Source organism: Pundamilia nyererei, unplaced genomic scaffold, assembly GCF_000239375.1.
Source record: "Pundamilia nyererei isolate P.nyererei 1_Seehausen unplaced genomic scaffold, PunNye1.0 scaffold00152, whole genome shotgun sequence".
Taxonomy (NCBI): Eukaryota; Metazoa; Chordata; class Actinopteri; order Cichliformes; family Cichlidae; genus Pundamilia; species Pundamilia nyererei.
In genome coordinates, this window is record NW_005187553.1 from 490,351 (window position 1) to 507,097 (window position 16,747).

At 44.2% G+C, this 16,747-nt stretch overlaps 1 protein-coding gene across 1 annotated transcript in view; it reads left to right on the forward strand.

Annotated features, from left to right (window-relative positions):
- zc3h4 (zinc finger CCCH-type containing 4) overlaps positions 1-3,607 on the forward strand; it is a 14,601-nt gene extending 10,994 nt beyond the window's left edge. Inside the window, exons 13-14 of the mRNA XM_005744972.1 lie at positions 159-407; positions 638-3,607. Coding sequence (XP_005745029.1) covers positions 159-407; positions 638-2,337 — 1,949 coding nt within the window. The 3' untranslated portion in view covers positions 2,338-3,607. The remainder of the gene's footprint in view (positions 1-158; positions 408-637) is intronic.
- Positions 3,608-16,747: the final 13,140 nt, after the last annotated feature.

A 16,747-nucleotide genomic window follows, 5' to 3' on the forward strand; every position in this document is an offset into this window, starting at 1 on the left:
CATCGCAATCGCAATATTGGGGCAAAAAATCGCAATTAGATTATTTAACATAATCGTTCAGCCCTATTTTATACTAAATACCAAAATAGAGTTGGAGCAGCTTACTTCAAACAATAGTGGCTCTTAAACTTATGAGAATTTTGTCTGTTCCCTATCAGGTGACAGTTACCAGGGTTTTTCCGGTATGGACGAGAGAGGAGGCACAGGAACATTTGGAAATCAGTCAGGCAACCAGGAAGGCCCTGCTAATGGAGCCACAGCCAATCAGGGGGGGATTTCTGTGCCTGATTTTCTGCCACCTGCTCAGCGCGTCCTCTTCATGAGGATCCAACAGAAGCAGCAAGAGGAAGAGGAAAGAGCTCGCAGGATGGCTGAGGGAGGAGCAGAAAAAAGCAGAGACACTGAAGGTAGAGGAACAGCACCTGCATCTGTGTATAAATGATTCCTGTGGCATAGTGAGATGTAGCATCCTTTGCAAGTATTCCTCTTTCCGTATGACTGTCTAAGAACAGGAGAAACCTGTAAAACCAAAGACTTAAGACTTAAAACCATTTTGTGTGTAACAGAAATGAGACGGAGGTGACCCTTTCAGTGATTGCTTAGAGTTGACCAAAATGTCAAATCCCTCTTTTCCTAGGTGACTCAGGGAACTGGTATTCTAGCGAGGATGAGGATGGCGGTGGGAGCGTGACTTCCATCCTGAAGACCCTCCGTCAGCAGACCCAGGCTCCTCAAAAATCTGACGTGCATCCGAGCGACCCACGCCTTGTGAAAGCCTCTCCTTCCCACCCTCCGGCTCGCCCAGCAGACCCCCGCTTAGCTCGGGATCCACGCTTGGCACGTGCTGCTGAGTCAGCTCAAATCTCTGACCCCACCCACTCCACACTCGCTCCATCGTCATCTGGACCACCTGCAGACCCCAGGCTAGCTAGGCTAGCTGCTGCTGCCTCAGCAGGATCTGCCTCCCATTCGCCTCCAGCTGCTAAGCCTGAACCTCCCCTGGTCTATAAGCCCCCTCCGCTCACGACCCCGGCAGTGGATGAGGAGGAGACTGAGCGGGTTCTACGGGACAAGCCCGTGCCGATTCCTCTGGATCCGCTCATGGGTATGGCTCTGAAAGACCCACGTTCCCAGTTGCAGCAGTTCAGCCACATCAAGAAGGATATTGTTCTTCACATGCCAGCATTCGCTAAAACCATCACCTGGTCTCCTGAAGATCTGCTTCCGCTCCCTATTCCCAAGCAGGACCTGCTTCCTCTACCCCCAGGCATCCCTCCCGTGTCCACCCTTGACTCACGTCTGTCCCGCGGTCAGCAGCAGCAGTTACACACGCCACTCTCTCACTCGCAACCTCCTTCCGTACAGCCTCCTCCTTCCTTAGACGCCCCTGCTCCCTCCTCCTCAGCTTCTACCCTCCCAGAATTTGAATTTCTGTCTCGCATCCTGAAGAATGTTAACTCCAGCACGTCCCAGACTCCTTCTCCTCCTCATTTACCCACACCCCCTACCACTATGCCAGTTATGGGTCAACCTCAGTCCATGCCTGCAGCTTCTATAGAAAAGCCTGTTGACCCCCGTGTTGCCCGCAAAGTCCCCTCTGATCCCCGTCTCCAGCCACCGAAGTCGGCACTGAAGCAGCCATCAGAACCTGTGCCCCCTCCGTCCACATCTCCTGCACCAACATCTAGTTCTTCTCCACCTGCCATCGCTCCCTATGACCCACGGTTGCTCTCCTCAGTTGGGGCAGGGCGCAGTGTAGGGGCCGGGACACCAGGGGGTGCCAGTGTGCTGAGCAGCATTAGTCTGTATGACCCTCGGACTAACAAACCAGGCAGCCCTGGTACCAGCAGTGGCGCTAACAACTCTCCTAACTCAGCCAGCCAAACTGAGTCCAAACTCAGTGACCCCACAACGAGTAAACCTAAATCCAAGGAGCCCCTCTTTGTTCGGAAGTCTGCATTGGACCAACCTGAGCCAGAGAAAAGTACAGAGCAAGGCACGGATAGATACAACAGCTATAACAGGCCCCGGCCCAAACCTGCGCCCTCACCTAACTCCACAGCTCAGGGCGGGGCTGCTGCAGCTGGGGTGGCTGCAGCTGGAGGTCAGGGTGCTCCTGGATCTGCTGCAGACCAGGCGCCTGCAGGGGTCCATAACCTACCAGTATCCTCTTTATTTGGTGTTGTGAAGCAGGCTAGTAAGCCTGGCGGGACAAGCAGCCCCTTTGGGGGAAACAGCCCTGCACAGTCTGATCAGGCGGCCGCAGAGCAGGACAACGGCTCCCTGAAGGAAGTTTTCAAAGGCTTTGACCCCACAGCCTCTCCCTTCTGCCAGTGACACTGATCCTGGGACCCTGACGCCCCAGATGTGGCAGCTGGGTGTGGGTTGTTTCAGGTTTTTGGACACTGAAAATGTCAGTGCAAAGAGAAACGTGCACTGCGGCAACTGCCTGTAAGACGAGTTTTGATAAGATTGGCAGCAGACATATTACACACAGACACACACACACACACACACCCAAACACAGTGTTTCAGATTCTATAAAAGACTCTCGGGTAGCGTTTAAAGTTTAAAGTGAAATCTCTATTTTAAACAGACTTATTGATGTATAAATAGATGTATTCTCTCATCTCAGTGCTTAATGAAAATGATTATCCTGACAACAGACACACATTTATATGGAATGAAACTTTAAGCATCACATGTGTTTAAATCTCCTTTTATTTAAGTTTCTCACATCCTTCTGTTTCATATTTCTTCTCTTCTTAAAGCTGATGTGCTCGTGTATATATGCATATTTTCTGGTTAGTTACAGATGGCTGTGCTCTTTGTAACAAATTAAAAGCTTTTTTTATATCTGATTTTCCCAACAATATATTGTTTATTTTTGGTGTTTCTTTAAACAGAATCAAGAGCACTGAGGCAACTTACTTTACACCTGTCAAAAACTAAATGCCCTCCACATCACTGCCTTTGCTTTCATCCTCTGTCTTTGGCGTCACATCAAACTAAAGCATTTTCTTTTCTTTCCACGTTACTTTTTTTCTGCAGAAATGACTGAAATGGTCTTTATTCTACTTAAATGCTTTTTTAAGTATTTTTCTACTCCTTTGCACTGTCAGCTTGTGTCTCTGAGGCTTGTATTTATATTTTGAGTGGCTGTAACCCTTCAGGCTGTTCATGTACAGCTCCATTTCAGGTGTTTAGCTCTTACAGGTGACAGGCTCTTTAATCACTACACAACCGTTGAAGCCCCTAATTCTCACAGATTTTGCCTTTACTCCAGTCTTGTTGCTGTGAAGAGAAACAGACTTTCACTTGAACATTTATTTTTATCGGTTTGTGAATATGGAGAGCACTTAAGCTCTAGTTTCCGTAAAGCTTAAGGGGGCGTTAGGAAAAAGCAGGAAACAGGTTTAGCTGCTCAGACTGATGACTGACTCTGTCACTTCGCTCTCCAATGGCACATTTAGGTAGCGGTTAGTTATCCATTGAATCATGTCCTTTTATCTCTGCTGCCAAAACTGGTTTTGTCAAAGTTATTTCCATGTATTTCCTCCTAATTACATTTGAATTTGGACCACTGAATTAAAAGTCATCTACATCTCAGTGTTTAGTTTCTTTGTTTTGTTTTATTAGCTGTTCTGAATAGAGAAGTTTTCTGCCTTGCATTCTCAATTGAAATGCTTGGCTGGTGGCACCATGACAATCATAAACTACATTTGGACCTAAAATTCAGACGACTTGTACGTGTCGCACTCATCTGTGCCCCCTCCTGCTTTTCATCTGAACCATGCCAACCAAAATAAATGAAACAAACTAAAAAAAATGTTTGAAAAAGTGGACGTGTAATTGTGGAAATGTTCACGGTTTGGACTCGCAGCTTAGATGAGAGTGCAAGTCTTCTCTCCAGAACGTCTGCCATAAACGCCATGAACTGTGTGAATTAGAAGTGAATCCAGCGTCTGAATCAGGGTGAGGGAAAGCGGTTGTTCCTGTTTGTTGTAAGGGGGGAGCGGTTTCATTGCCAGTCTCGTTGGCGAATCTGTACGTGAGCGGTCAGTTGTGGCGGGTTCAGATGTTTTTGACCTCCAGAAAGTGAAGATTGTACAACAGCTCTCAGGATCGTGTTCGTCCATCTTGTGTATAAACGTTTTAATTTATTTTTTATACTTGAGTAAATATACTGCCTCACTTGTAAATTTTGAGCTGAATCATTTTGTATGTCAGAGATTACCACTCACCTCAGTGGGGCGTCGGCGCGCTGCAGCAGTGTGAGGAGAGGAACGACGTTCACGTCTGGTTTTGTGTATGAAGATTCAGATAAGAAAAACTCACTATTATGTCGTCCTCCCTGCCAGTCCATTTAAAAGCCTGTCAGGAGGCTGAGTGTCAGCTATAGCAAGTGTGAAAGTTGTTTGTTTTTTCCTTTATGGATTTCTTTTTGTTTGGTTCCTTTTTTTCCTCACTATGTAAATTTGACCAGTATCCAGTTCCCGTCTTTGGAGGACTGGAGTTTTCTAACTACACTGTAGGTGAGGTTGTAAGTATTTAAATAAAATTAATACATGATCAACCAGTTTCAAGTATTTCCTGTGTTGTCAGTACCTCGGATGATTCATTTGACGCATTTTTGTTTTCTGTCAAAGTCTCTAAGTAATTCATTGAAGTCACGATTGTTCAGCCGGATGAAGGTTGCGAGCGCTGTCTGTCTGTCTGCGTCTCCAGTCAAATCAGATTATCTAAAAACGCCCTTTGGCCTGCTTTTCAGATGTATTTTTCACAAGCAGGCTGTCATTTTTTTTTATCTTGTTCTTTTATATATTTAGACCTGAACCGTGCAGTTCTTGGCTCGGCCCCTGTGGATTTGGATCAGTACCTCAGCAGCACACAGGCTGTTTCCTGGTTAAGTACGATCCACTACTGACTCACTTCCTGCTACCCTCCCATCCTGCAGCGCTGGCTCCAGGAAGACAAACTATTCATCCCGAACCTCAAAGGTTTCCTATCACACACGCGAGCGCACATGTTCTCCTCTGCCAGTTTGGTTCTACGTGTTGTACCCGCCTGTGACCTTCAGCACAGCACAACACAATGTTATACAAGGTTATCCAATAGCTAATTAAAATGATCATTACCTTTATTTAATTAGGAAGTCTCAGACATTAAATCTTGTATGTCTTCCTTGGCCAAACGAAGTAACGTAAAACACCAAATCTACAACATCATAAATTCAACTTTAAATTCTAAGGTTTTAGAAATTGGAAAATATTAGTATTGTCTAAAGATTAGGTAGAAACAAAGTATGACATTACAAAATTATTTAACAAAAACTACAGGGCAGTGATTATCAGTTGTACACTACTTTTTGTAAGGCGTTGGACAAACATGGAGTCGGCAAATGTCTCAGCAAATTCACCCCACGGTGATGTTCAGGCCTCGGCTGGCTCATGACGACAAAATTAGAAAAAGAATGAACAAGTGGGGCTTGTTTGGACGTGTTTCCAGCTCACGTTTGCAAAGTTGTATCTGAACAAACCAAAAGACTTCAGGAGCACGGCAGACCAAAGTGGAGATGTTTGACAATGATGCACAGCATCAACTAAAGAACCCAGAACATCAGCACAAACACCTCAAGCCAACTGCCAGCACGCTGTTGGAGGGGTGATGATTTGGGCTGGTTTTGCAGCCACGAGGCTTAAGCACCTTACAGTCACCGAGTCGACAGTGAACTACTCTGTTTACCAAAGTAATCTAGAGTGAAATGTGAGGCCGTCTGGCAGGTTGGTTGCTCTGCTCTGCAGAAGGACAATGATCCCAAGTGTGTGCAGACCGCTGCGGTCTGCACACACTTGTGGTGCAGATGTTTATCAAAATTTGGGACATCTGCACGTGAACTGCCTTCAATAAACTTTGGTTTGTATTCTCTATCTATTCTCAACTTCTTCTCCATTATAATTTATTTATAAAACATTAAAACAGCTAAATAGTTTTACATTTTTAATAATGACAAAACTGAAAGTAAAGTAAAGACAGTCTGGAAAACGCACTAAATTTAAAACAAACAAAAAAAAGAAATCACAAAAACATTCTTCACTCTTCAGCACAGCTGAAGTTTTCCAGATAAGATCCGTGGGATGGAATATGGTGATCCAGACTTCCGAGAACATGCAACCTCATTGCTGAAATAGGGAAATGTGGAGCGCTGTCATCTGCTTTTAGTATGATGCGTTGGGTTTTTTTGTATTGTTAAGTGGATGACCTGTACTAATAGTGGTGTTTTCCCAGAGTTCCCTCACACTCTGAGTTGTGCGTTCGGCGTATCTGTTATCAGTAATCTGCTTAGCTCCCTGTTCGGGGAAACTACCTGTGGTGAGAGTATATTTAGAAGACGTGATCCTCTTAGAGGACGACTTCAGCTTGGATTTGGACTCTGATGGTCTGTGAGCCGCAGTGCTCGCAGTGCTGGTCCTGCGCCTGTGGGGGCGCAGTGTGAGAAGGGTGACGTTGGTGGCCGGGCTGAACTTTCAATCTCCATTCACAAGATCTCTTATGTCTCTCTCTTTTGTGCCCGTCTGTCTCGCTATCATGAGAGTCTCTAAAAAATTCCCACATGCTGCACGCTGAAGAGTGGAGGACACAGATGTTAAAGGACTAAAGGGATTTATTGCACCCAGAGGACTGGGAATTACTATTAAAGAGCTTCTTTGCTTAAACAATTAACCAACTAATCCCATCATCTGCGTCAAATAAAAGTAAAGAACATATTACTGTCCTGTGGTCGTTTTGTCTCCCAGGCGCCCACGCTCTCCAGACAGGGAGTCTGTCTGTCTCTGTGAGCTGCTTGTTGGAAGCCGATTCAGATAAGAGTGTCTGTGAACGCCAGAAATACACAAATGTAAACTCCACCTCTCATTTCTCCTCTTTGTCTTATTATTATGTTAGGACAGCCAAGCTGATCATTTTAACACAACTGCCAGAAAGTCCTTCTGAACTCTGTGAAAACTGCAACTGAATCCTGCAGCAGATCCAGCTCAGAGACTTATTAGACGTTATTAGGCTTATTTTTAATCCTCGTGTTTGGCAGGAAAGTAGGACCTGTGTGCGCTGAACCGAACAGAGCAGCAAGGAAAATGCCACATACATACATAGTTCTGTTCATTACCATTAGTAGCACACGGTAGTAGTTTTTATCCACAATACACACAAAAAAACCCCTCAGATGCTGTGTTGTAACCTGATTAAAGCTTATTTTATTAAATAACAGACTCAAACTTTGACCTGATTCATAGCCGTCTAATCCTAATCCCACTGGATATTACTTTGTTGTTTTGATTGTTGTGTAAACAAGCAAACAATTCAAAGACACTGGATAATCTGAGGTGTCGCATGGACCAAAACATAACGTCCCTGAGGTGTTCTATTGGATTTAGGCCAGACATTGTCGTGGACCAGGAGGAACCCTCTGCACAGCTTCTCTAGACCCTTTAACGTTTGTCACGTGTGCTCAAGGTAACCCTGCTGTCATGTGTGAAAAGCACAGTGGTGCACCTGGTAATTCTGGTATTTTGTGCCAAATGCAAGTCGGGCTCGATGGTGCTGGGCAGTGAGCACAGGGTCCACCCTCGTGAAGTACGCTTCTGATTGTTTGGTCAGAGACATTCTAAGCTGCATTTTGTAGCTCTGGCAGTGCTCATCCTGTTCCTCCTGTCACTAAGAAGCAGATACTGGTCCCGCTGACTGGTTAAGGATCTTCTACGGCTCTGCCCAGCTCTCATAGAGTAAGCACCTGTCCCCTGGAATCTCCTCCATGCTATTGAGCTTGGAGACACAGCAAGTCTTCTGGCATCGGCTTGTATTTATGTGCCATCCTGGAGGAGTTGGACTACCTGTGCATCCTCAGCAAGCATGTGCCTGTAGGGTCCAGGTATCACCTCATGCTACCAGTAGTGACCATGACCCGAGTCAAATGCAAATCAAGTGAAATAACAGTCAGAAAAGATGAGAAGGGAGGAAATTTCTGTGTCCCTCACCTGTAAAATCATTCCTGTTTTGAGGTTTGTTCCATTGTTGCCCGTCTAGTGCAGCTGAAACTGATTAACAGCGCCCTCTGCTACTTACCGACCAGATCGGTATCCCAGAAGTTTAACTGACGCTGATTAAAACCTGTTCCTTTAATTTTTTTGAGCTAATGTCAATGCTATGTGGTCCGTGTGATCAGTAGAGTAACAGCCAGTTGGGAATGTTTCAGACTGACCATATTAGGCCTCATGTAATGCGTTTGTGGGAGAAAATGTACAGAAAATGCAGGAAATGATAAAAAGTTCAAACGTGTGGAATGTCCTTTTAATGTTATTTTTATGTGCTGAGGAAAAAAACATAAAATCAAATGTTTAATTTGTTAAAGAATCAAGTTCAGGTTTGATGACACTGTCTCTGTGGTAATATCAGGACGCTTTATTGTGCTTTGGGTAGAAATGGTGAGAAACCCTGAAGGTGAGCCATGAATCTGCTTCTGCTCCTGCTGAGGCATGTTGCCAGTTTGTGACCTCTACACAAACTGGCAACATGCCTCAGCAAACTGCACCTGGTGGGATACAGCAAATCGATATCCAACTGAGTTTAACACCTCTATTTTCTGCTGATGCTTTCTGCAAACATCAGCTATTTTAAAAACATATTGTTGTTTACAGTAATTAAAAGTCTGAATCCTTCTTGAGGGAATCAGACTTACAATGTATCAAATCATATGATAGATCACTTAAAGTTTGACGTATTTGATCCACCAGGAATCAGATTAACACGAGTTCTGCAACAACGTTTTTTGTTGGAGATGGTGAAGGAATCGTGACCGGTTCTCCTGCATGAGAAGAAAAGTCGAGAACAGGACGCTCCCTTCTGTGTCAGCTCCACCTGCTGCGTCAGAAGGATTTTCTTTAAAACTCGCCTGGTGCCACTTCTTGCATCTTCTGTTACTGCGCTGACTCCACCCATCTGGTGCTCCAGAAAATGTAAGCGCACAGCTACACCCGATGAGTTTCACACAGCCTATCGTGACGTCAGAAGACCCTAAGAACAAATGATTTCTGAGAGACTCTGACAGCTAAAAGACTTGGCAGTGTTCACTGTGGCCTTCAGCTGCAGAGTTTCTGATGAATAGATCAGCAGTGTGAGGTTGGGATGAACAAACTGACATCACTGTGCTGGTATGTATCTGTTCAACATGTGACTGGAGCCTTTGTGGAAGACACATGCTTGTGCCTGTGCACATAAGTGCCTGTGTGTGTTCCTATAGATCAGCCTCACAGCTCAGTATCTGTGTTGTATCGGCCTTCGTGTGTGTGGCTGTTTGTATTAATCATCATTTCACTTACAGTAAACACAACGCTGAGATCATTTTTTGTGACAGTGTAGCAAAGAGTGAGTTTGATATCAAACTCATCTGGATTAGATAATCCTGACCAGAATGAACCCTTAGACTCACTCTCCCTTTAGTTATCTGCAATAAGCCTTGGCTGCTGGGGGCTTCCCATGATGCACCGAGTGTTTCTTCTTCAATCTCCTATTTGTTTATACACCATGTTGTATTCGATCATTAGTTATTACTAATCTCTAAATCTCTTCCACACTGTTTGTGTTGCCCTTTTGCCCTCCCTCACCTTCGATCGTTCACTGCAGATGGCCCCGCCCCTCCCCTGGTCCTGCTGGAAGTTTCTTCCTGTTAAAAGGGAGTTTTTCCTTCCCACTGTCACAAAGTGCCTTCTCACAGGGCGTTGGTGTCAAAACTGAGCAGTTTTGGACTAATATTATAATATATGTATTTTGTATTGCTGTCCCTCGTTCTCCCTGCATATGTGTCTGTGTGTGTGTGGCCCTGGCAGGTGATTGGCCACACCTGAAGACCATGTGACACCTACAGCTGATCAGGCCTCGTCGGAGGAGCTACTTGATAGTGTGGTGGAGCTCTCTCCGACGCTGGATCATTGCGTGGCTTCACGTTAGTCTCTCGACCAGTTCTTAGTTTGAGTCTCCTGCATTATTGCGTGTCTGACAGCTGCCTCTCTCTTATGTTCCCAGGAGCAGCGAGAGACGAGAGGGCAGCGAGCACGGGGTGCTCATCACGGAGAAGCGGAGACAGAAGCACTAACACTGGGAAGAGGACACGTCACGGGAGTCGGGAGAGCACGGGATTTATTGTCATGTTTTTCCATCACTGTAAATAAACGCACTGTTTATACACAGAGCACCGCGCCTGGGTCCTCATTCCCCATATCCCCACGGTCTGCCAGCCAGACCGTGACAGTTGGTTGAATATTGGGTTTTTAAAAAAAAATATTATTAAAAGGTCTTTAACTTACAGTACAAAGAACCTTGAGTGCTGGAAATACTCACTGTATGTTCTGATTGAATTACCTTGAATGAACGCGACATGTGGACGAAAGAAACCCTGCAATTCTGCATGTTTTCATGCAGAATTACTTCTGGACCACACCGTCCATTTCAGCCATTCCTACCAACATCAGCTGATGGCTCAGCTGATACCCTTCAACAGATCCAATTGGTAGACATCATACAGGTGGAGCTGTTCAAGCTGCTTTAAGCGTAATTTATGGTTCCACAAATGTGTCTGTCTGCATAAGTGTGTCTGTTTGTATAGTGAACGTGAAGCTACTTTGCAACCCACCTCCTCCCTGGATGCCATATCTGACTTGTTGCCACTGAGGCCTGCTCTGTTCGGTGCTAGGATCTTGATGCTACTTTCGGACTCACGCTTTCCACATGTGCACATGGAAAAACAGAATCATGTATATGCAGATGGAAATAACGATGTCCCTTTGACTACAGTGGTCCTGATGTTTTGGTTGCTTCTGTCTGTGAAGCCTCCACTTAGATGTTTTTAAAGACTGCTGGATTATTATGGAGACCTTTAGACCCCCCAGAGTGTCGTGAGAACTCTGCTCCTGATGCTGTCAGGGATATCTAACTGGGACTTGGACTTTACAGGCGGATAATGTAAGATGATGAAATCAACAGCTGATTGATTTAACACATAAGGGTGAGAGTGTGTGTGAGATAACAGCATTTAGCCCCCACTTCATCAAACTAAGAGTCTGGGATTGTCAAGTTTGCAGTTCCCACGAGGCCTTGATGCACACGCACACACACACACACACACACACACACACACACACACACACACACACACACACACACAGAGGCAGTCATACTGCATTCCCTAGGCTCTTCTAGCCTCTCATCCTAACTCTCCACAATACATGCCTGACCCGAACCTTTACCCTAAGCCTGACCTAAAACTCTTTCTTAACCCTCAAACAGCAGTTTGAAGGCAGAAAGTGGGAAGCCTTCCAAAGGTCTATAACTCCAAACTGGTCCCCACAAGATAAACATTTACGCCGCTTCCTGTGCCTGGTGTAAAAAAAATTCCTCCCATTGCTGCTCCCATCCTGGGAAGACTCCTCCTTTCTTTTCCTTTTTAAAAATTTACTTTCCTCCCTTGTCCTTTTTATTTTCATTTTCTTTCCTTTCTCTCTTTCTTTCCTTGTGCTCAGGTTACTACAGTTCATGGTTTGATGGTCACTGTCCTTGCTGCCATCAAAACAAACTCTTTTCATATCTCCTTCCGTTTTCCTCTTCATCCTCCGTACTGGTCCCATTCCTCCTCCATGATGGATCGCTTGTGCAACTAAACAATGCTGTGCTTTCCTGTCAGAGCCAAAAGGAACATCACATTCTCAGCCCGGCCAGAGTCTGAAAAAAGAAAAACGTTTTCCTCTCTACACTGATAACCATCCTGAAACTGACAATTAATGTCATTCTTCAAATGCTGTGCGGATTTTGGGAGAGAGCTCTTAGAGATATGAAATCCTGGAGTATATTTTCAGCAAATATGTAAACATCTAAAAGTTATTAAGCCAAAACCCTGAGTGTGACCTGAGATAGTTTATTAGACTGTTTATTTAGAAAGGGACAGTCAACAGAGTCTGTGCAGTGCTGCGCAGATGTCTTGAGAATCAGGGGCTGGATGTTTTCAAAATAAGATCCTGTTTTTAATGTAGACTTTTCCTCGTGAAGTTTTGTGATGTCCTAAAATTTAAGCCTGTGATACAAACTGTTTGAAAGTGTGTCACCATGCACCTCGGCTGAAACAGGAGGAAAGTTAACCGAGTATTGTCTTTCATCTGGACCTTTAAGGCTAAAGTAAATCACCCCGTCAGTACAAAAACAGAATTTCATACCTGCCGACCTGTTATCGTTGGCATTTTCATGGATTCAGCAGGAGGAAATGGAACAAATGTTTTCATGACAAAGTAACAAAGTGTCTAAAGATACAGTTTAAAATTGGTTTTTTATGTTAGGTGTCTTTTTTGATCCTTAAATGATTCATAGATCAGTGTTGAGTGGCTTAATGAGCAAAAGAAACATTCACCTGAAAATGGTCGGGTACAAGGACTACTAAACGTCACCTTCATAAACCTGTGGAAGAAAAACTGGAAAACAGGGGAAAAGAACCTTTGTTACTTCCAGTGCAGGACGTGTCACTGCCTGAAACAGTTTAAATGTGCTATTTTTCCCAGTGTCATCTTGTCTGGGCTGCTGTGGCTCAGGATGATGAATGCTTTGTCAAATCACAGGTATGATGGTTTGACCCTCGCATGGAGGTGAGGGAAGCCAAAGTATGGATGGAGCAGACTTCAGCGGGTCAGGCCACCAACTTGCTGCCATTCTAGGCTGTATATGGTTGCCGTATACGTGTGAATCACTGAAGGAGAAAAAGCTCGTAAATAAATACACCCACTTACCGACTGTATATGTAAGATGGCTATCGCCACGGTGACGTCACCATTGGTTTTAGACTCAGTGTTTGTGGTTTTGCTGCTACGGTGTTAGTTATTTGAAGTCGAAGGTGCCATTTTTGGACAAAAGGGTGGCGTGTGAAGCTAACAGGTAACGCTAGCGAACTTGATTAGCAAGCAGCCCTCCACAGATGGATGCACAGATACACACCTCTGTTAATCAGCAGAGAACTACGCCTTCTTGGATCAAAACACTTGTCACTTGACAGCCTGGATGAGTTATAAAAATATTTGCACTGCACAGTTTTTATGAAGGAAGAAACACTTTTTCCAGCAGAATATAAACATATTTATTTCAGCTGTAAAGTAGTATTTCAACATCACACGTTGGAAGTCAGCCTCAAAGAGGAAGTGCTGTTTTTGGCCCTTCCACGCTGGCCTTATTTTTCAAGCCTAGAGGTTCATTAAATAATTTTAAGACCCAAAACATAGAAATATCAATGATTCTCATCTGCTTAAGATTTATTTGTAGTAATTATTACATTAAAATCTTAAATTACATTTGTGAAAAATGTCCCATGTCTCTGACTGGAATATAAAACGGATACCTGATGTTATTTTTTTCCACCCAAGTGTTCATTGTGCGATCAGGAAGATATCGCCTGAGCAAAGAATGCCTCGGCGTTGTTAAAGCATGCCGCAGCATGCCGATGGAAAATACACACAGTAGCTTTGAATGACCCTAAACCATTTAACACAATCATCTTCAGCTAAGTTTGCTGGTAAGAGCAGGAAAACGAACCAATTTAAATATGTTTTAAATGAAGATGACAGCACGACCTGCCAGAAAGCTGCCAAAGCTACGTGAACACATTTCAGAGGCTTGAACACACATTCCTCAAACGGAGCTGCAGCTCACCGACTTTTATTAAACTCCGGGGAATCGTTTCAGATGACGTCGGCACAGCTTGTAGTGTTGCACGAGGCCTCCGTTCCCAGAGACTCCCAACATCAACATCTCAACTTCCTGTTGTGGAGCAAACTGAACCAGTCCACAGGCCAAATTTAAAAGTAGCTATCCACAGCTGGCGTGTTCCCAGAACCGCGCTCACTCACGCAGAAACACACACATACAAACACACACTTAAACACACAGTGCAGTAAACATTGGCACCGGACTTTGGACTCGCCTCTGTTGGATGTTTCTTAAGAATGGAGATACACACTTCTTAATCCAAATGACACAAACACACACAGACATGCACACACATAGGCTGGATTTAGCACATGCACATAAGCACCGGTTGCTTCTCAGTCCTGATGTTTTACAAGATAAACATTGGTGAGTGTTTTAAAGCTTCCATCTGTTAAGCTTCCTCTGCTTTTCCTACGCTTCACACACAAACACACACCTTAGTTGCCCTGGAAACATTCCAGGACCAACAAAGCATGCTGGATGTTTGTTTGTCTTGTATTTCAACTATTGAGGTTCCCAGGTTTATGCTGTCTGTCAATCACTCGCATATAAACACGCGTGTTTGGACTGTAAACTCGACTACACTTCATATAGCCCCTGAACCTGCCGCTAACATGAAACTAATTGACCTTAACCCTTGAACTGAACCTCAAAGGAAACGTTTGATATTTTGGGAAATCCACCTATTTATTTTTCAGCCGAATGTTAGATGAGAAAACTTGAACGCTGGAAAGTTTTTTTGCATCGATAGATTGAAAATCTGTAAGTTCTGTAAAAAATGAGGCTACTTCAGAATTCCAGTTCCTCTAATCGCCACATAAGGCTGACTCCAAAACTCTGTAATGGTAAAAGTCCCAGAAATAAACAACTGCAGTTTTGGTCTCTAGTGAATGGGAGATTTTTTTAACTACATAACTCACTTATTTAATTTACATTAAGGCTTGAACCCATGCATTAGTCTGCTTTGATGAGTGCTTCAGGTGTAGTGATTAGTAAAGAGTGCCTACAGGAGAGCGCCGTCTAGGCCGCAAGGCAAACAGCGAATATGGTTGATACTGGTGAACGCTCACATGAACTGTGATGTCACCGCAGCCCCATAAACGATTTTAATGGCACCTCAGAACCAGACTTACTACAGCAAACGCCTCATGATTGCAACTCAGAAAAAACAGCATCAGTGCTGGTTTAGGAAAAACAGCAACAACTGTCTTGATGATCAAGGTGCACGAGGCAAAACGGCCGCACGTGTCAGCTGTGATGTCACTTTTAACCCCTGTGTGTGTGATAAGCTCAAGCATAAACTCATTTTAAAATCTGAACTGTGTCTATCAGCCGTCTTTGTGGTGTTTGTTCCTTTAATGTAATTAAACGCATGCCTCCCTGAGCCTGGTTCTGCTGGAGGTTTCCTTCCTGTTAAAAGAGTTTTTCCTTCCCACTGTCACCAAATGCCTGGTTATCAGTGGTTGTTGGGGGTTTCTCTCTACTAGGTTCTTTATCTTGCCTTTTTTTTTTTGGCCTTTTACAACTTTATTTGACAGATACAGTGGAGAAAGGACAGGAAAGCGAGGGCAGAGAGAGAGGGGAAGACATGCAGCAAGGGGCTGCAGGTCAGACTCGAACCCTCTTATCTTATCTTACCATAAAGCATCTCGAGGTGACTGTTGTTGTGATTTGGCGATATATATGAATAAAAATGAAATAATAGGACTTTTGTGTGTTGAATTGTACCAACACACCTCCAGTTTTGTTGAGTGCACTTCCAGTATTTTAAACGTGTGTTGACACTAGCGGGCAAGCTTTCTTCTGCCAGCTCATCTGAATTGCACTTCGACCCTGAAACACCCCTGTGAGGAAGTGAGCACCATGCTACACGTCCTCACCTTCGAGATTTCAAAATGAATTTCTGGACGCATACGTACAGCCTGTTTCCCTGCTTCATTCAGGCACAGCGATAAGTAGAAAAGCAATCATCCGGCCGCTTCCCTTCCTCTCTTTCTCTGCTGCTATTTATTTCGGTGTGTTTGTTCCAGGAGGGCGGGGGCTCTGACCCTCCACATGACCTCTGAGCCTTGACAGAGAAGAGGAGGGGGAAAAGAGGAAGGAGTGCAGGGAGAGAGGGAGGAACGCAGGGAGACCAAAGAAGAGGAGAGCATTGTGGGAAAGGAAGGAGGCTGAAGAGGCTGGAGGAGCAAGGTTTATGTCTAATGCAACGACACACTGCAGTTGTCGAGGTGAACGTATGTATTTGTGTAAGCGTGCACGTCTCTGTCAAGCATTTATGTTAACAGCTGAATATTTTAAGGCCACAGTGACACATTTACGGTGTCCTGTGTTTTCATGCCCTCAGTCCTCTTACATCATTCATTGTTTTGGTTTCCACCGCCGGGCGACTCTCTGGGAAACCCAGCTGGAAAAATGGCGTGACATTTACAGTGTCAATCTGCAGGGAAGCCCAGTGGCACATGAAGCACTTTAACTTAACTCCCCACAGTTCAAAGCCACGCCAGCTGATTTTATCTGGCTAATTTGATCCATGTGGTTATTTTTAAAGGAGCGGTGCACTGTTCACTGCTGAATTTACTTGTTCTCTGATATTTTATGTCTTCAGTCTGATAATAAGTTCAAGATAATTTACAATTTAGTTTATCCACAGGCTTATTTTATACTCTAAGTGGATACAAGTCACTACATGATGAGCAGGCAGTGACCTCACATTCAGCCCTCGTGTCAGCATTTGGTTGAACTAAACACATTTTAAAGCATCCAGTTTTTCCAGTATTGTTTTGTTTTACATGCGATGACCGATTCGCTGCAAAAACCAGACTTACATTTACTGTGATATGATGGTTCGTAACAGATGCTGGGTGTAAACTAGCGTGTATTGATTTTTAAAATCAAGTTTAACTGTGAACCTTCAGACAAATTAAAAGTAAAAAAGAAACAAAATATCAATTTG